This window comes from Anarhichas minor, unplaced genomic scaffold (assembly GCF_050575085.1).
Source record: "Anarhichas minor isolate MPS153535 unplaced genomic scaffold, ASM5057508v1 ptg000061l, whole genome shotgun sequence".
Taxonomy (NCBI): domain Eukaryota; kingdom Metazoa; phylum Chordata; class Actinopteri; order Perciformes; family Anarhichadidae; genus Anarhichas; species Anarhichas minor.
In genome coordinates this window covers 305,001-323,708 of record NW_027466507.1, presented here as the reverse complement: position 1 = coordinate 323,708, position 18,708 = coordinate 305,001, and the positions used below count along the sequence as shown (strand labels likewise).

The following is an 18,708-nucleotide window of genomic DNA, read 5'->3' as shown; positions in this document are numbered from 1 at the left end:
CTCTGATTAGTAAATCAGGTCTCAGTCAGTATATGACTATATATATATAAATATATGTTATATATAACATATATTTATATATGTTATATATATATATATTTTCTAATTTAATTTACTTATGCCACTATCTACTCTTTTATAATAACTTGTTTTTATTCTATTTTTTTTGTGGTGCTTCAAGAATTCAGAAAAAATAAAAAATATTTTACAAGAATGTTTGTACGTGTAACCCCGCCCCCCCCCCCCCCCAGCTGTGCAGGTCACCTGACGGAAGCCAGTTCTCGGGCGCTGTTAATCGAGCGCACCCTAAACCCAACCGAGCAGAGGAAACGTTTAACGGCTCTTTATTTACCGCTGTATTCACTCACAGAGACGATGGAGCACAATAATAACGGGAGAACACCGGACGTACAGAACAACACGAGCTACCGGAAACCGGTGTTGTTGTGTGGCGGGAAATCCGGCCCCGTGTCTGTTTGTTGTTTAGTAGGTTAGCTGCCTTTAAGCTAACGCTAGCTAGCAGCCTGCTTCTTCTAACGGTTAGCTTCGGGAGAAACAGAACCGGTAGAACCTGCAGGATGCACTAAGTAATAGCGCTCAACTAGTGTTACTAACTAACACTAACCTGTTAGTTAGTCCTGTTAGTGACATGTAACCTGTTAGTTAGTTAGCATCAGGCCTGGTGGTGCCAGAAAACTTCCTTCCTTCCTTTCCTAGCTGCCCCAGGAGTCAGTTTCAGACCTTCTCTTCTTCAATGATCACAATGGAGTCAGTCCTGAATCCGCTGCCACAGTTCTCAGAAAACTCCTATAAAAGTAAGTAATCTGTTCCCGGTGTCCTCTGTTCCCGGTGTCTTCTGTTCCAAGTGTCCTCTGTTCCTAAACTCATGCATCAGATGAGCTTGACCCTGACCTGTGACCTCTCTGCAGTGACTGAGGAGGATGTGAAGAGGCTGATAGAGTTCAGGGCGTCCAACGAGTCTCTGTTCACGGGGAAAAGGAACTCAGCCAAGATAGCGTGGAGGTAACAAACAACATTAACTCAAACACTGTACCTCAAATATGAGGCACTTGTACTTTAATATTGTGTTTTCATGCCACTTTCTACTTCTACTTCCTGCTGCTTGTTCTTCCTCTCTTCTTCCTCTCGCTTCCTGCTCCTCTATCTTCTTCCTCTCTCTTCTTCTTCCTCCTCTCTTCTTCTTCCTCCTCTCTTCTTCTTCCTCTCTCTTCCTGCTCCTCTATCTTCTTCCTCTCTCTTCTTCTTCCTCTCTCTTCTTCCTCCTCTCTTCTTCTTCTTCCTCCTCTCTCTTCTTCTTCCTCCTCTCTTCCTCTTCTTCTTCCTCCTCTCTTCTTCTTCTTCCTCCTCTCTCTTCTTCTTCCTCCTCTCTTCCTCTTCTTCTTCCTCCTCTCTTCTTCTTCCTCTCTCTTCCTGCTCCTCTATCTTCTTCCTCTCTCTTCCTGCTCCTCTATCTTCTTCCTCTCTCTTCTTCTTCCTCCTCTCTCTCTTCGTCCTCAGCACCATCCTAAAGGGCCTCGGTCTGGAGGGGAAACTCACAGCTGACCAGATCGCCAAAAAATGGGACAACCTGCGAACGAAATACAAGGTGATGAATTTATTCACAACCGTCTGTTTGTTTATCTGAAGCAGCAGAACGTATTTAGACACATGAATATTAGTTAGTCTGATTAATGCTGATAAACCATTCATTAATACTAGTGGTACTAGGTCCAGACTCTTTAAGGTCCAGACTCTTTAAGGTCCAGACTCTTTAAGGTCCAGCCTCTTTAAGGTCCAGCCTCTTTAAGGTCCAGCCTCTTTAAGGTCCAGACTCTTTAAGGTCCAGACTCTTTAAGGTCCAGACTCTTTAAGGTCTAGCCTCTTTAAGGTCTAGCCTCTTTAAGGTCCAGACTCTTTAAGGTCCAGACTCTTTAAGGTCTAGCCTCTTTAAGGTCCAGCCTCTTTAAGGTCTAGTCTCTTTAAAGTCCAGACTCTTTAAGGTCCAGACTCTTTAAGGTCTAGCCTCTTTAAGGTCTAGACTCTTTAAGGTCCAGACTCTTTAAGGTCTAGCCTCTTTAAGGTCCAGACTCTTTAAGGTCCAGACTCTTTAAGGTCTAGCCTCTTTAAGGTCCAGCCTCTTTAAGGTCTAGTCTCTTTAAAGTCCAGACTCTTTAAGGTCCAGACTCTTTAAGGTCTAGCCTCTTTAAGGTCTAGCCTCTTTAAGGTCCAGACTCTTTAAGGTCTAGCCTCTTTAAGGTCCAGACTCTTTAAGGTCCAGACTCTTTAAGGTCTAGCCTCTTTAAGGTCCAGCCTCTTTAAGGTCTAGTCTCTTTAAAGTCCAGACTCTTTAAGGTCCAGACTCTTTAAGGTCTAGCCTCTTTAAGGTCTAGACTCTTTAAGGTCCAGACTCTTTAAGGTCCAGACTCTTTAAGGTCTAGCCTCTTTAAGGTCTAGCCTCTTTAAGGTCTAGCCTCTTTAAGGTCCAGACTCTTTAAGGTCTAGCCTCTTTAAGGTCTAGCCTCTTTAAGGTCCAGACTCTTTAAGGTCCAGTCTCTTTAAGGTCCAGTCTCTTTAAGGTCCAGACTCTTTAAGGTCCAGTCTCTTTAAGGTCCAGACTCTTTAAGGTCCAGACTCTTTAAGGTCTAGCCTCTTTAAGGTCTAGCCTCTTTAAGGTCTAGCATCTTTAAGGTCTAGCCTCTTTAAGGTCCAGACTCTTTAATGTCTAGCCTCTTTAAGGTCCAGACTCTTTAAGGTCCAGACTCTTTAAGGTCCAGCCTCTTTAAGGTCCAGACTCTTTAAGGTCCAGACTCTTTAAGGTCCAGACTCTTTAAGGTCTAGTCTCTTTAAGGTCCAGACTCTTTAAGGTCCAGACTCTTTAAGGTCTAGCCTCTTTAAGGTCCAGACTCTTTAAGGTCCAGACTCTTTAAGGTCTAGCCTCTTTAAGGTCTAGCCTCTTTAAGGTCCAGACTCTTTAAGGTCCAGACTCTTTAAGGTCTAGCCTCTTTAAGGTCTAGCCTCTTTAAGGTCCAGACTCTTTAAGGTCTAGCCTCTTTAAGGTCTAGCCTCTTTAAGGTCCAGTCTCTTTAAGGTCCAGTCTCTTTAAGGTCCAGTCTCTTTAAGGTCCAGACTCTTTAAGGTCCAGTCTCTTTAAGGTCCAGACTCTTTAAGGTCTAGCCTCTTTAAGGTCTAGCCTCTTTAAGGTCTAGCCTCTTTAAGGTCTAGCATCTTTAAGGTCTAGCCTCTTTAAGGTCCAGACTCTTTAATGTCTAGCCTCTTTAATGTCTAGCCTCTTTAAGGTCCAGCCTCTTTAAGGTCCAGACTCTTTAAGGTCCAGACTCTTTAAGGTCCAGACTCTTTAAGGTCTAGTCTCTTTAAGGTCCAGACTCTTTAAGGTCCAGACTCTTTAAGGTCTAGCCTCTTTAAGGTCCAGCCTCTTTAAGGTCCAGACTCTTTAAGGTCTAGCCTCTTTAAGGTCTAGCCTCTTTAAGGTCCAGACTCTTTAAGGTCTAGTCTCTTTAAGGTCTAGTCTCTTTAAGGTCCAGACTCTTTAAGGTCCAGCCTCTTTAAGGTCCAGACTATTTAAGGTCTAGCCTCTTTAAGGTCTAGCCTCTTTAAGGTCCAGCCTCTTTAAGGTCTAGCCTCTTTAAGGTCCAGCCTCTTTAAGGTCTAGCCTCTTTAAGGTCCAGACTCTTTAAGGTCTAGCCTCTTTAAGGTCTAGCCTCTTTAAGGTCCAGCCTCTTTAAGGTCCAGTCTCTTTAAGGTCTAGTCTCTTTAAGGTCCAGACTCTTTAAGGTCTAGCCTCTTTAAGGTCCAGACTATTTAAGGTCTAGCCTCTTTAAGGTCCAGCCTCTTTAAGGTCTAGCCTTTTTAAGGTCTAGTCTCTTTAAGGTCCAGACTCTTTAAGGTCTAGCCTCTTTAAGGTCAAGACTATTTAAGGTCTAGCCTCTTTAAGGTCTAGCCTCTTTAAGGTCCAGCCTCTTTTAGGTCCAGACTCTTTAAGGTCCAGACTTTTTAAGGTCTAGCATCTTTAAGGTCCAGACTCTTTAAGGTCTCTTTAAGGTCCAGACTCTTTAAGGTCCAGACCTTTTAAGGTCCAGACCCTTTAAGGTCCAGACTATATAAGGTCCAGACCCTTTAAAGGTCTAGAATACTCTTTAAAGGTCCAGACTCTTTAAACAACAGGATTGTTTTAGCCTGGATCAGTTAAACCACATTCAAAGGGACAAGGTGTCTCTTAAGTCTGGCTGTGTGTCTTTCCAGGATCTGAAGCAGCCTTATCAGGGCCAGGACCACATCGGGGGGGTGGTGGAGTCGTGGCCCTGGTTCCACATCATGGACGAAGCCATGCACGGTCGCCTCTACAACAGCAACCTGGTGCTGAGCCCGGAGCCCCGCTGCAGCAGCAGCAACCAGTCCAACCACAACCAGGAGAACACCGACATCCTGGAGTTCCTCATCAAGACGGAGATGGAGGACACGGTGGCTCAGGAGGCTGCCGAGGACCACGGGACGTCCCGCGCCGATGCTGCTCCCGCTGAGGGGGTCCCCATGGGCTGGAGGAGGATGAGCGAGTGCTCCTATAAAAGTAGTTTTTTTTTAACACAGCGGGTTTAAGATCACGTGAATCATTTCTTCCTTCTGAACCGTCTGTTTCTCTGTTTGTTCCTCGTTCACAGTGACCGAACCAGAGACGGAACGAATGATCAAACTTAGAGCTGCAAACGAAGCTCTCTTCACCGGCAGGAAACACTCAGCCAAACCGGCCTGGAGGTGAGTTAACCTGCACCGGGTCCAGACTCTTACGGTCCAGACTCTTAATCTTCCTCACCCGAGAGCCCCCCCAGGGGGGGGGCTACGGAGAAAGTTTAGCGTACAGCGTGTCGTACAATGCACTTCTCAGAAACGAATATAATGAATGTTACACACGTTATATACCCACTTAACGAAGAGATTCTGGGCAATAATATCATGTAAGCCATTTTACACGCTGCAAACACAATTATACACAAACCAATATCATCAACTAGAAGATGTACCACAATATCACGTATTTTTCGCCATGACTCCGCGAGCTACGCACTTCGGACAAAGCTACCAACACAAAGCTAAAGGCTAACACGGACAACCGAGGTATCAGAAAGCAAGAGAATTCATCACAGATTCCAGAGATATCTTCAGAATTGCTCTCAGTGAAACCATTACAGAGATACAGCCAACAAGCACCAGAAGAACACACCGCTTCACCGCTAATAATCATAAAGCTCCTCACCTTTACGCTGAATCATGAAGACAAAGCCATAATTTCCCCGTTCTGGAGTTTAAAAAACTGTTCTACATATATACTGTGTGTCTCCGTGATGACAGGGGGCTTTTATAAGGCAGGGTACGGGGGAGGGGGACGATTTGACTTTCGGCGTAGCAAATTTTATGCTCCGCGAGGGACGGTGCGGTTTTGATTTTGACTGGCTAACGAGTCTATCAATCAACATCACGTTATCCCTACTCAATTCTATAGGCTCTGACGTGTCGAAGGAGGGTACATTGACTGAAATCGACCAATGATGGTCCACATACACACAGAGCAACTGGAATTCAGCCGAGAAAGTCCCATGGATCAGAGACAGAAACCGGCTCAGAGAGGATCCAGGCTCTCAAAATGAAGCCAAACTGCTGTATTTGGATAGATTGAACACTCTTAGTGATAAAACAAGTGAAGTATATCGTTATATAGTATAGAAAATTACAATGGAACAGCTGGTTCCATTTGATGAATATTATCCCTGCTTTTGTGTTTTTCACGTTTCTATCTTTCACGTTTCTATCGTTCACGTTTCTATCTTTAATCTTTCATGTTTCTATCTTTAATCTTTAATGTTTCTATCGTTCATGTTTCTATCTTTAATCTTTAATGTTTCTATCGTTCATGTTTCTATCTTTAATCTTTAATGTTTCTATCGTTCATGTTTCTATCTTTAATCTTTAATGTTTCTATCGTTCATGTTTCTATCTTTAATCTTTCATGTTTCTATCGTTCACGTTTCTATCTTTAATCTTTAATCTTTCATGTTTCGTGTATGTTTGAATCACCCGACATGAAGCACGTCCTCTTTGTTTACCTTTTTAAATGTAGTTTTTTCTTTTGTCTCCGGTTTCCACTGGTCACATGCCACATTGCTATGAATTGTGGGTAATCCCCTCAGGTCAAAGTCTGCACATATGATGTATTTGACAAAGATTTTAAATGGATTGAACGTGTTGATTATAACGATGTCTTCGTGTTCTAACCAGAGTAGATTCTGTTCTTCGGCAGAAAAGCAGCGAATTCACACATTTGAGAAGCTGGAAAACACATTTCCGGTGCTTTTGCTTAAAGAGAATGTTTTGTGTTGGTCGACTCATCGGTGCAGCTCTGCTGATGATCAGACCTCTGGAATAATCGCTGACTCATCAGTTAAAAAAGGGTGAATCTGATTTAGAACAATCAGTTTAACTTCCGTGTTTTCTGTTGTAAAATAGGAGAACAATGATTTATTGACGTATACAAGTATTATTTTAAGACTGACGTCATGAAACCCGTCCCAGTCCTCATCCCGAGTGCGGTTCTTCCTCTCAGATCCATCCTGTACGAGCTCGGTCTGCAGGGGAAGCTGACCACCGATCAGTTGGCCAAGAAGTGGGACAACCTGAAGAGGAGATACAAGGTAGGTCCAAGGTCTAGACCTCCTGCAGCTCCTCAGACCACCGATCCAAGACTCACAGTGACGCCTCTGTTCAGGAGACTCTGGGCTTCATGCAGGAACCACTGCGTTAGCAGTTCAACAGTAACTTTACTGTAATTCATACGAATCACAGTCCAGAAAGTAGCTCATCCTTTCAGGCCCTGACTTCTGAAGCACTTTTTATTATTTTATTATCTTGGATGACAAACATAAGATTTATTTTGGGCGTATCGATTATGCGAAGGATGAGGGCGTGGTCATCTATTCATCAATCAAACATTAATCCAGCAACATTTTAGCTCCTCGTCTGAAGTCTGAGCAGCAGTTTAAAAACCAGAAAGATCTTCAACGTGAGAAACCATCAAACGTTTCACACTGAAGCTGGAAACATGATCCGACTATCGACTCTTCTGATGATTCATTGGCTTCATTCTACAGAACTTACAGATCCTCTCACACACATCAAACCAGGAACAACACATCGCCATCAAATGAACCGATGAAGAATAAATGATTCGGTCAAATAACGGGGAGATTCAAATAGATGAATACATTCTGAACACGTACATGTCCAAGTATACGCCAGATATAAACTTGATGAACATACAATGTCTCGGTGACTTTTTGTTGAGTTGCTTGCAACCGTCAATTATTCTCAAAAATGCATCAACATCAATACGTCGGTCTGTAGAAGTGGAGAGAAGAACAGATATAAACGAGTGAGTTCAGAGGTTTGAGATGACTGATGCTCCTGTGGAGCTCTGCAGGGATCACATTCAGAAAACACATTCTGATTCCTGAAAGCAGCAGCAGTAGTATTATGATGAATAATGAATGATGTATTTCTTTCCTCTGGGGAAAGATCTGCAGCTTTGCTCTCATTTGAAGCTCTGAACATGTGAACGCGGTAGTGAAGCGGTCTCAACACTCTTTATTTAAAACATTAGTTTACTTCTAAACTGCTGTTTCAGGAGCTTTTTCAGTGCATCTTGACCTACAGAGGTTCCTGCATGAGGCCTGATGTTTCCACGTTAGTCCCAGCTTGTGACCAGACCTTCAAACGTAACATTAAAGGGTTGAAGGTTTGATGGAGGAGCGGCGGCGTGGGTGTGAGTCAGTGGTGCCGGTGGCAGAGGCAGAGTGTCGACAGGAGGATAAGGTCCCTCTGTGGACGATCTGTAGAACTTTCTGTCTCTACCAGGAGCTGAAGTTTCCCGCCCGAGGCGTGGAGACCAACCCGAGCTCCTGGCCCTGGTTCTACCGGATGAACGACGCCATGGAGGGCCGCTTCACCGGGGCGGCGCCCATCCTCACGCCCATCGTAGAGGACGAGGACGAGGACTGCGAGCCGCTGTCGCCGGCGCCCAAGAAGAGAGCCCGCCGCAGCCGGGGGGGGATGGCCGAGTTCCTGACGGAGTCGGAGATGGACCTGCTGGTCGACAACGAGGACAAGAACGGATCGGCGTCTCTGGGGGATCTGCAGCGGATGGCCGAGTTCACCTATAAACGTGAGCATGTAGAGGAGCATGAAGCCTCAGAACTGTACTTAAAGGAGCAGTGTGTGGCGTTCAGGGACATCTAGTGGTGAGAGTTCAGATTACAACAACGTGCGCGTGTACTTCCTGTAGATTATGTAAAAACCTGAAAGTCTCCCTCGAGCCGGTTCAAGATGGCCATCTCTATGAAACACACTGTCCCTTTAAGAGCTGTAGTGCAGTAAACTACTCTCGCTGACTGAGTCATTGACGTTAAAGTGATGAGATTTATTGAGTTCCTGACCTCTGACCTCCATCCCAGTGACGGAAGACGACACCAGGCGACTCATTGAGCTACGAGCTGCTAACGAGTCTCTGTTCACGGGGAGGAGGAACACGGCCAAGCCGGCCTGGAGGTAAAGGAGCACAACGTCTGATCTGGACTGGGGGGGGGGGGTATAATCCTCATCCAGCTGTACCTGAGGCCTACATAGTGACGAGTCCTGGTGTCATGTCAGTAATGAGTTTGTCCACAGGGGGATAGTGAAGGAGATGGGTCTGACGGGGAAGATCACACCGGACCAGGTCGCCAAGAAGTGGGACAACCTGAAGACCAAGTTCAAGGTGACGACCTGCCCCGTCTCACCTGTGCTGTTAGTCTACCTGTTCAGATGAGATCAGCTGAGAAACGTCCACAACAACACTGACCTTTGGGTTCGCTTGTGACGTCTGAGATGTGAATGTTTTATTGGTAAAGAAGTCGTAATAATAATAAATATACTGACGTCCATTAGATGGTTATAGGGCGTCTGCTGACAGTTAGAATCACTTGTTATGGGAACATAAAATGTAGCTGTGATTGTGGGCGGAGCCAGATCTAGTTTTGATAATCGATTTCATTTTCCATCCTCTGGGCTTTTTATTTTGTTTTTTTCTTCCGTCACTTTACTCTCTGTGGTCTTGATTTTCAAAATAAAAGTAGTTGGGGCTCCTTTTGCCTGAATTACTGCAGCAATGCGGCGTGGCATGGAGTCGATCAGTCTGTGGCACTGCTCAGGTGTTATGAGAGCCCAGGTTGCTCTGATAGTGGCCTTCAGCTCTTCTGCATTGTTGGGTCTGGCATTTCGCATCATCCTCTTCACAATACCCCATAGATGTTCTATGGGGTTAAGGTCAGGCGAGTTTGCTGGCCAATTAAGAACAGGGATACCATGGTCCTTAAACCAGGTACTGGTTGCTTTGGCACTGTGTGCAGGTGCCAAGTCCTGTTGGAAAATGAAATCTGCATCTCCATAAAGTTGGTCAGCAGCAGGAAGCATGAAGTGCTCTAAAACTTCCTGGTATACGGCTGCGTTGACCTTGGACCTCAGAAAACACAGTGGACCAACACCAGCAGATGACATGGCACCCCAAACCATCACTGACTGTGGAAACTTTACACTGGACCTCAAGCAACGTGGATTGTGTGTCTCTCCTCTCTTCCTCCAGACTCTGGGACCCTGATTTCCAAAGGAAATGCAAAATGGACTTTCATCAGAGAACATAACTTTGGACCACTCAGCAGCAGTCCAGTCCTTTTTGTCTTTAGCCCAGGCGAGACGCTTCTGACGCTGTCTGTTGTTCAAGAGTGGCTTGACACAAGGAATGCGACAGCTGAAACCCATGTCTTGCATACGTCTGTGCGTAGTGGTTCTTGAAGCACTGACTCCAGCTGCAGTCCACTCTTTCTGAATCTCCCCCACATTTTTGAATGGGTTTTGTTTCACAATCCTCTCCAGGGTGCGGTTATCCCTATTGCTTGTACACTTTTTTCTACCACATCTTTTCCTTCCCTTCGCCTCTCTATTAATGTGCTTGGACACAGAGCTCTGTGAACAGCCAGCCTCTTTTGCAATGACCTTTTGTGTCTTGCCCTCCTTGTGCAAGGTGTCAATGGTCGTCTTTTGGACAACTGTCAAGTCAGCAGTCTTCCCCATGATTGTGTAGCCTACAGAACTAGACTGAGAGACCATTTAAAGGCCTTTGCAGGTGTTTTGAGTTAATTAGCTGATTAGAGTGTGGCACCAGGGGTCTTCAATATTGAACCTTTTCACAATATTCTAATTTTCTGAGATACTGAATTTGGGATTTTCCTTAGTTGTCAGTTATAATCATCAAAATTAAAAGAAATAAACATTTGAAATATATCAGTCTGTGTGTAATGAATGAATATAATAGACAAGTTTCACTTTTTGAATGGAATTAGTGAAATAAATCAACTTTTTGATGATATTCTAATTATATGACCAGCACCTGTATATGATGTATATATATGTATATATATATATATGTATATATATATATATATATATATATATATATATATATATATATATATATATATATATATATATATATATATATATATAATATCTCCTCTCTCGTCTTCTCCTTCCCTCCTCTCCTCCTCTTCTCTCCTCCTCCCCTCCTCTTCTCTCCTCTCTCCTCCTCTCCTCCTCTTCTCTCCTCTCTCCTCCCCTCCTCCCCTCCTCTTCTCTCCCCTCCCCTCCTCTCCTCCTTCCCTCCTCCTCTCTCCTCTCCTCTCTGCTCTGTGTTCACTTCTGTCAGAAAGATGAAATCGGACCATAATGAAGTTTTTTACAGCTTCTGGTTGAAATAAACGGTGTAGTTTTGGCGATTGTTTGAAGAAAACTTGCTTTTCCATTCGGGGTTCAGAGGGTCAAATAGAAAATGTTGTGAAGACGTGTTTGTTCTTCCAGGACCTGAAGTTTCCTCCTCGGGGGATGGAGGGCCAGACCAACCCGGCCTCCTGGCCCTGGTTCCAGCTGATGAACGACGCTCTGGAGGGACGTCTGGCGGGGAAAGCTCCCCGAGTGGCGCCCGTGTGGAGCAGCGAGGAGGACGGCGTCTTCGTGTCGTCTCCTCCCCCCGACAGAGACTGTCTGATGACGGAGAGGAGCGGCGTGTCGGAGCTGGAGAACACGGTGGGCGTCGACGCCGCCGAGTCGGACGGGAACGTGACCTACATCGACGCCAGTGGAGAGGAGTGTTCCACGCCCTCGGACCTGTCCTATAAAAGTGAGAGGACTTCTTTATCAGTGTGAATGAGTCGTGACTGGAAGGTTTTATCGTGTTTTATTCTTCTTTATATTGATATAGATTATAGATTACTTTACCTCTTTTCACTAACAGCTTGTGTTTTAGTTTGTGTCTCTGGTTTTGGTAATCAGCGTTAGTTCATCTGTACTGTCAGAGGTTGTGAAGATGAATATTAGTCAATCGACCGAAGATTATCCACTTTTTTCAGTTCAGATTCCAGCACCTGAATTTGGAAATCTGCTGACACATTATTAAATAAAAAGAGCTCTTTTTGCATAAAATGTCTGTTTTGCATTCAAATGTAAAAGTGTTCCAAAGCAGTTTATTGAACTGTAGATATTTCAAAACAAGACATCTGAAGACGTCACGTTGTTTTAAACCAAAAGATTAATCCCCAAAAATAATTGGCCGATTATTCAATAGTATGAAATCATTGTTGGTCGCAGCTCTAAGCACAGACCACCAGTGTGTATTGCTCTTAGTTAAAGTAGTGTCTTTATGAAATAAAGGTGAATTGAAGGCTCACATTTAGCAGCCGTCTGCTGTCCGTCTCCCACAGTGACGGACCAGGACACCAGGAGGATGATCCAACTCAGAGCTGCTAACGAGGCTCTGTTCACCGGGAGGAGGAACGCTGCCAAAGCTGCCTGGAAGTAAGACGCTGTCTTTGATATGATAGAGCAACACGGTGCAAATACAGTCGACAGACAGCCCGTGGGTGCAGACAGACAGCCCGTGGGTGCAGGCAGACAGCCCGTGGGTGCAGACAGACAGCCCGTGGGTGCAGACAGACAGCCCGTGGGTGCAGACAGACAGCCCGTGGGTGCAGACAGACAGCCCGTGGGTGCAGACAGACAGCCCGTGGGTGCAGGCAGACAGCCCGTGGGTGCAGACAGACAGCCCGTGGGTGCAGGCAGACAGCCCGTGGGTGCAGGCAGACAGCCCGTGGGTGCAGACAGACAGCCCGTGGGTGCAGGCAGACAGCCCGTGGGTGCAGGCAGACAGCCCGTGGGTGCAGACAGACAGCCCGTGGGTGCAGACAGACAGCCCGTGGGTGCAGACAGACAGCCCGTGGGTGCAGGCAGACAGCCCGTGGGTGCAGACAGACAGCCCGTGGGTGCAGGCAGACAGCCCGTGGGTGCAGGCAGACAGCCCGTGGGTGCAGACAGACAGCCCGTGGGTGCAGGCAGACAGCCCGTGGGTGCAGACAGACAGCCTGTGTCTATATTCCATCTCTCAGAGCCATCCTGAAGGAGCTCGGGCTGCAGGGGAAAGTCTCCACCTACCAGATGGCAAAGAAATGGGACAATCTGAAGAGGAGATACAAGGTTTGTTCATTAAACAACAACATGTTGGTCCGTCCCTCAATGCAGTCTGACTTCCTGTCTGTGTCTCATTGGTTCCTACTGTAGTTTCATCAGTAAAACAGCTGCTCACTGTAGTTTTTAGAGACTTTGTTTGGGACTATTTTCAGCGGCGGATTAATCCACATGTAGTGCTCTAGTGAGTATTTGTGAAAGCTCTTCCTTTTTTATGTTTCCTCTGTCTTCTCCTCCCCTTTCTCTCCCCTCTTCCCCTCTTTCCTCCTCCTTCTCTCTTTCCACCTCATCTCTCTCTTCACCTCTCCTCTCTCTTTCTTTCCCGCTTCTCTTGCTCCTTCTCCTCATCCTGCTCCTATTCCACCCTCTCTCGGTCCTCCTCTGTAGGACCTGAAGTATCCTCCTGTTGGTATGGAGAACGTAGCAGACAGCACCTCCTCCTGGCCGTGGTTCCAGCTGATGAATGAAGCGATGGAGGGCCGCCTGACGGCCAGCGCCCCCCTCCTCGCCCCCGTCATCCATGATGACGACCACCCCTCCCCCGCCCCCAGACACAGGTCCCACCCTCCCCCTCCTCCCCCCACCACCTCCTCGGACTACGTGCAGGAGGCGTTCGGCGACTCCGGTGGCGGCGAGCAGAACCAGCGTGATTCTGAGGTGTGCGAGGGCCCACTGGGAGGACTGGAGAGGGAGTGGGAGGTGGTGGAGAGAGACCGAGTGGCGGTGGAGAGAGAGAGGGAGATGGTGGAGAGAGACCGAGCGGCGGTGGAGAGAGAGAGGGCGGCGGTGCAGGCGGAGCGGCTGTGGTTAGAGAGGGAGAGGGTGGCGGTGGAGAGAGACCGAGCCATGGTGGAGCAGGAGAGGGCCTCGCTGGGCCGGGACCGGGAGGTGCTGGACCAGAGAGCCCTGATGCTGAACTCTGTGGGTCACTCCGGACACCTCAACGCCCTCATGTAGACCCGCGTGGACCGTCCTCCCGTACAGACATCCTGGTCCGTGGTGGACCACGGGACTACAGAGGAGGAGGTGTGGACCTGGACGTGGTCTGTCTCCACACAGAGCTGGTCCTGGTTTTCAACAGGAGAGCTGCACAGTGAACTGAAGACCTGGTCCTGGTTTAAGGTAGGATGTGGACTTGTTGTCTTTTAACAATCTGGATGCAGATCCCTTAGTTTCTTTAAAGTGGAACCTCTTTACAGCTGAACTATCAACACACGGATACGGACGGATCTGAACTAATATCGCTGGCTGACTACTCGGTCCGGTTCTAGTCTGGACCTCCTGAGCTCCTCACGTAGACGTGGTTTTAATCAGAGGAGGTTCGAGTAGCTCCTCCCACTCCAGGTTGGTGTTGGCAGGGCTCCTTCTGAGGCGGAGGAGGCGAAGCTTGTTCATCCTGAACTTTAATATTTCACACGTTCATGACAAAAGACCGAAAAAAATCCACCACCCTACGTAGACTAAACTGGGACATTGAGCACCACCGTACGTAGACTAAGCTGAGGCGTAGACCACTTTGGACGTGGAGCCTAAACAAAGGAGGAGGAACCAGATCCATAAACAAACTCTGATGTGCATTCAAGTGTTTCTTTTTGGGCTCCTCCCAGTTTTTTGTATTTATTTACAAGAAGTTATTTTTCTATTGTTTTTATTTTAGAGGTGACGGCAGACCGAGCTTCGTTTGGTCCTCTCGTGATGTCACTTCTTGCTCTTCTGAATGTTGGACAGATAAAGAATTTCCGTCTGAGATTTTAAATTTTTCCTCCAAACAAAGACTGAAGTGAACTTTTCTCTTTCTCTCGTTTGTACGACATGAGATTAAAACGTTTCATTATCACGATGTTTGTCTCTGTTGGTGTTGTGTTTGCTTTATTTTGATATTTTCTCCACTTTCATACTTTGGCCCTAATGGTGCGTTCAGGTGCTCCTCTGATGTGGTTCTCCTGACTTCGGTGTGTTCATGAGCTTTAAGTCTTCAGGTGGAAACAACATGGACGCTACAGAGAACAACACGCTTATAGATGTTTCCTCTATTTAAATAAACTATTAATAATTGTTAATAAGTCAAATGTTGCCTTATCTGAGTTTTTATCAGGGTTATCAATCCTCTAAATGCTGAGGAAAGGTGGTTTGATGCTTCCTTCCTTATCTCCTTTAGCATAGGAAACACTGGACCTTCCTTTACCAAAGGAAAGTAGATGATGCCGACCCACAATTCCTTGTGGTGGCAACATTTAAAGTGACGCACCATGAAAACAAACGATATGTTTATCTCACACAGGTTTAACAATCGTACTCATACAGACATGAAGTAAAGGGATTCATGTTGATCAACATTAATAGACATTAACAATCATTTAGTTTCATTTTATTTCCAGTCGTTTTAAGCAGAAATGCCCCAAATTCCTCAGTTTGATTCTCAGTCTTGAAGATTCGCTGTTTCTCTTCAAGTGTTTCATTTTGTCAAACTAAATGATTCAGTTTATTTAAATATAAAAGGAGATTTGTCATTTGTGTTTCACATAAACGAGGCTGATTGATTTCTGATCGTTGAAAAGTTGAGGGTAAAGATGTGAACTTTGTGTGAAGATTATTTAACAATGAACTCAACTTATTTAAGAGCGAGACAGACGAACAGAAGTCTGCTTTTAAACACAAACCCTGATTGGTGGAAGTTCTCTCCTCATGTTTGATTTTTGAGGCTTCAGCAGAAAGCTCCAGGAAACAAACGAAGAATCAAAACATTTTTGCACAATAAGTGTGACAGAAAAGCTAAACTCTGAATGTGTCTGAAACATAAAGAACAGTGTTGAGTCTGCAGACCAAAGGCCATCTGTTTGTCTGTAAATGTATTTTCTAAAGGAGTGTCTGATGTCGTAGCTTCCAGTAAATGAACCAGAACTCACATTAATGTGATGGTTAAATGACAAAGTGTGGATCTGCATCAATGCATCAGATATTCACACTGAAATGAAATGAGATCTACTGCTGCTGGTTCAGATCAATAAGCTGTTGTAAAGTAAAGCTGTTCTACATAAATGTAAAGGTCCAGTAGTCACCGGGAGGAGTGTGATGAGATGGTCATGAAGCTGAGGGCAGAATTTCAATGAAACACTGACGATAATCTCTCTAAAAGTCACAAGATTGTTTCAGCTGCTGCTGCAGTTTGTTTTTCCAAGTGTGTTTTGAGTTTCAGCTCAGCAACAAAAGATGTAGTTGTTTTGAGTCTCTTTGTGGTCATTTTGAGTCTCTTTGTGGTTGTTTTGCGTCTCTTTTCCTGGTTGGTTCTTGTCTCTTCAAGTGATATTTTGCAGGTGAAGTCCAGAGGGGCCCCTGAGCCTGTTGAGTGATCCATCCATGAAAGTAAGTTATCATGAAGTAATTAGTTTAATAATTCTTATTAATCAGCACGATGCTCTTCCATTTTATATTTTAAACAAATTAAAACCCAGATGAAGAACTTGTTTATGATTAAACTCATATTTCAGAGTGTTGAGCGGTGCGTTTACTTTTCATAATATAACTTAGCTATGAATCATTCACATTATGGCCTCGTCACCAGGTGAGCGATGTGGACTCTGGGTGCAGCAGGTTGTAACTCAGGGAGGCGGAACAGGATGTGCAGGTTTTATCTCCGGCATTTGAATGCCTCCCAAAGACTCACTCAGAGCCGTCATCGTCAGAGAGACATGTTCACAGAGTAGGTCAGTTCACTTCTCTGTTCCTTTCATTTATTCTGGTGTTTGTGTACAACCAGAGCCAATAAGTAGTGAGGAGCTGAGAGAAGACACCTGCACAGGTGTTCGCTGTTCTTTAGGAAGTACAGCTGTTCAAATACTGGATCACATACACTTCTGAGGTACATTTTACTTACTACTTTACTTCAAATTTACTATTATTCAGTAGAAAATTAATCTTTTGTCAAATGTTTTCTGTTTCCAGTTTCCTCTTGTCTCTCTTTTACATCGTTATATCTGTACATCTATCTATCTAGAGATATGGATATCTATAGATGTATATGTAGATATGTTGTATAGTTATTCGATGGTAAACTGAATATCTTTGTGTTCGTTGGAAGAAACAAGACTTTGTTACTTTCAGCTCTGAGAAATTATAGCTTTAATTTTGTAGATATTTTATGGAAAATTATGAACGCCAACTTTTCATTTGTATTTTTCTGCACTTGTGTTGCAACTCGAGCTGAACCAAAGTAAATTAATCCATTTGTCAAGTGACAGATCTGATAACTAAATAATTTGAGCTCCAAAGTGAAGATTTGACAAACTGAATGTTTTTGGGTTTCAGACAAAACGAGGGATCTGAATTCATACCTTCAGACAAAACGAGGGATCTGAATTCATACCTTCAGACAAAACGAGGGATCTGAATTCATACCTTCAGACAAAACGAGGGATCTGAATTCATACCTTCAGACAAAACGAGGGATCTGAATTCATACCGTCAGACAAAACGAGGGATCTGAATTCATACCTTCAGACAAAACGAGGGATCTGAATTCATACCGTCAGACAAAACGAGGGATCTGAATTCATACCTTCAGACAAAACAATTGTCAGTTGCTCCCTTTATGTGTAATTTAAGTACTCTGACCTGCTCTTTTTTAACAGGAAAAACAAAAATGGCAATACGATCAAACTTCAAAGGAAGTAAGTTTTCTGTGTCCGTGTGTGTGTGTGTGTTTTATAACAGGGTTACTTTCTTATTGATTGTTACTAATAAACACATGAAGGTGTCATACTTTCTTTATCATTTAAATATATATTGTTTTAGTATTTGATTTAATGATTAAGAATGATGATCAGTGTCGGGTTGACACAGCGTCACAGTTAAACCTATTTCAGCTATATGTGAATAATGTATAAATGTGTTTTAAGAAAGTCGTTAAATTCACATTAAATTAACTGTGAAGCCAACAATATGAGATGAAGTGTAAAATAGACGATAATACAGGAATATATATATATAATAATAATAATAGACTCAATTAATATTTTTACCAAAGATTGTTTGTGACGAGACAGACTTCAAACACGCCGATTATAATAAACTTTAAGTTCTTCACATACATAAAATATATTCTTCCATCATTTTTAGAATTAAGTTAAAAATGAAATCCATCATTCTAGTTGCCAACCTTTTTTTGTCCCATGAACCTTTAAAACAATGTTTAATCAAGTAGTTTTTAGAGGTCTGAAGAAGTAAAACTATTCAGTATTATCTCACAAGAAAGAAGAAGATCTTCTCTCTCTTCTTCATTTATTTATATCCAACATACTCATTTGAAACTCACGAAACCGGTTCGACTGGAGTCTGAGCTCCTCCGTTCTGTTGAGATCTGGTCCGACTGGTGGAGCTGCAGTCTGATGTTTGGTGTCTTTGTTTGTCTCCGTTTGTCTCCCCATGTCTTCCTTTGTCGCCCTTTGTCTCTCTTTGTCTCTGTTTGTCTCTGTCTCCTGCAGAGGTTTTATGGATCATGCTGGTTTTGGTGACAGCGGCTGTTGTCATGGCTCTAATCCTGCAGAAAACCAGCAGCTCATCCAAAGCTTTCAACGGTACTTTTGACAGCTCAGTCCTGAGTTCTGCTATCAATGTGTTCTTATTGGAGACATTTTTCTGATTGTTTTGATAATATACATTTACTACATAGTATATTTGTAGAATCTTCTTTGATACGACCAGTGGAAGTTAAATTAATCAGGCTTCATGTACTCTGCTTAAATAATGTCAGTTCAGCTGCAACTCCTTCAGAAAGACACAAAAAGTACAATATGTACTGTACCTCTGAGATGTAGTGGAAGACAAGAAAGTACTGAAGTAAAGTAAAAGTACCTCAAATTTGTACTGTAGAGTACTTGAGTAAATGTACTTGGTTACATCATCACTATAATACAGTATCGTCTGCATAAAGATGAATTTTCTAGTTAAACATAGAAGAGATGATCTTGGTGAAAACAAAATACTTACTTCCTACTTTGGAAGATTCTCACTTTTAATTGGAAGAACTCTGAAGTAAATATGAGGCTTCAGCTGAACCTTAATGTGTGATTTATGCTGCAGCAGATTTATTTTAACTGA

At 44.2% G+C, this 18,708-nt stretch overlaps 2 protein-coding genes across 5 annotated transcripts in view; both read left to right on the top strand.

The window, feature by feature from the left end:
• Positions 1–279: 279 nt before the first annotated feature.
• LOC142933433 (uncharacterized) lies at positions 280–14,452 on the top strand. 4 transcript variants are annotated; one of them, XR_012947589.1, is made up of 14 exons: positions 280–815; positions 930–1,023; positions 1,519–1,606; positions 4,261–4,585; positions 4,677–4,770; positions 6,614–6,701; positions 7,921–8,227; positions 8,517–8,610; positions 8,731–8,818; positions 10,954–11,272; positions 11,829–11,946; positions 12,534–12,621; positions 13,000–13,734; positions 13,812–14,452. XR_012947589.1 is itself a non-coding variant. In XM_076077540.1 (13 exons), exons 1-13 carry the CDS (start codon positions 755–757, stop codon positions 13,567–13,569), a joined length of 2,334 nt encoding a protein of 777 aa, XP_075933655.1. In that variant the 5' UTR covers positions 280–754; the 3' UTR covers positions 13,570–14,452. The 4 variants fall into 4 exon arrangements, 3 of the variants coding, with proteins under 3 accessions (XP_075933655.1, XP_075933656.1, XP_075933657.1); XM_076077540.1 differs by having other exon boundaries at positions 13,000–14,452; XM_076077541.1 differs by having other exon boundaries at positions 281–815; positions 11,853–11,946; positions 13,000–14,452.
• Positions 14,453–18,106: 3,654 nt separating this feature from the next.
• LOC142933449 (protein FAM3C) overlaps positions 18,107–18,708 on the top strand; it is a 3,595-nt gene continuing 2,993 nt past the window's right edge. Inside the window, exon 1 of the mRNA XM_076077567.1 lies at positions 18,107–18,185. Within this exon, the coding sequence (XP_075933682.1) occupies positions 18,107–18,185 (79 nt within the window). The remainder of the gene's footprint in view (positions 18,186–18,708) is intronic.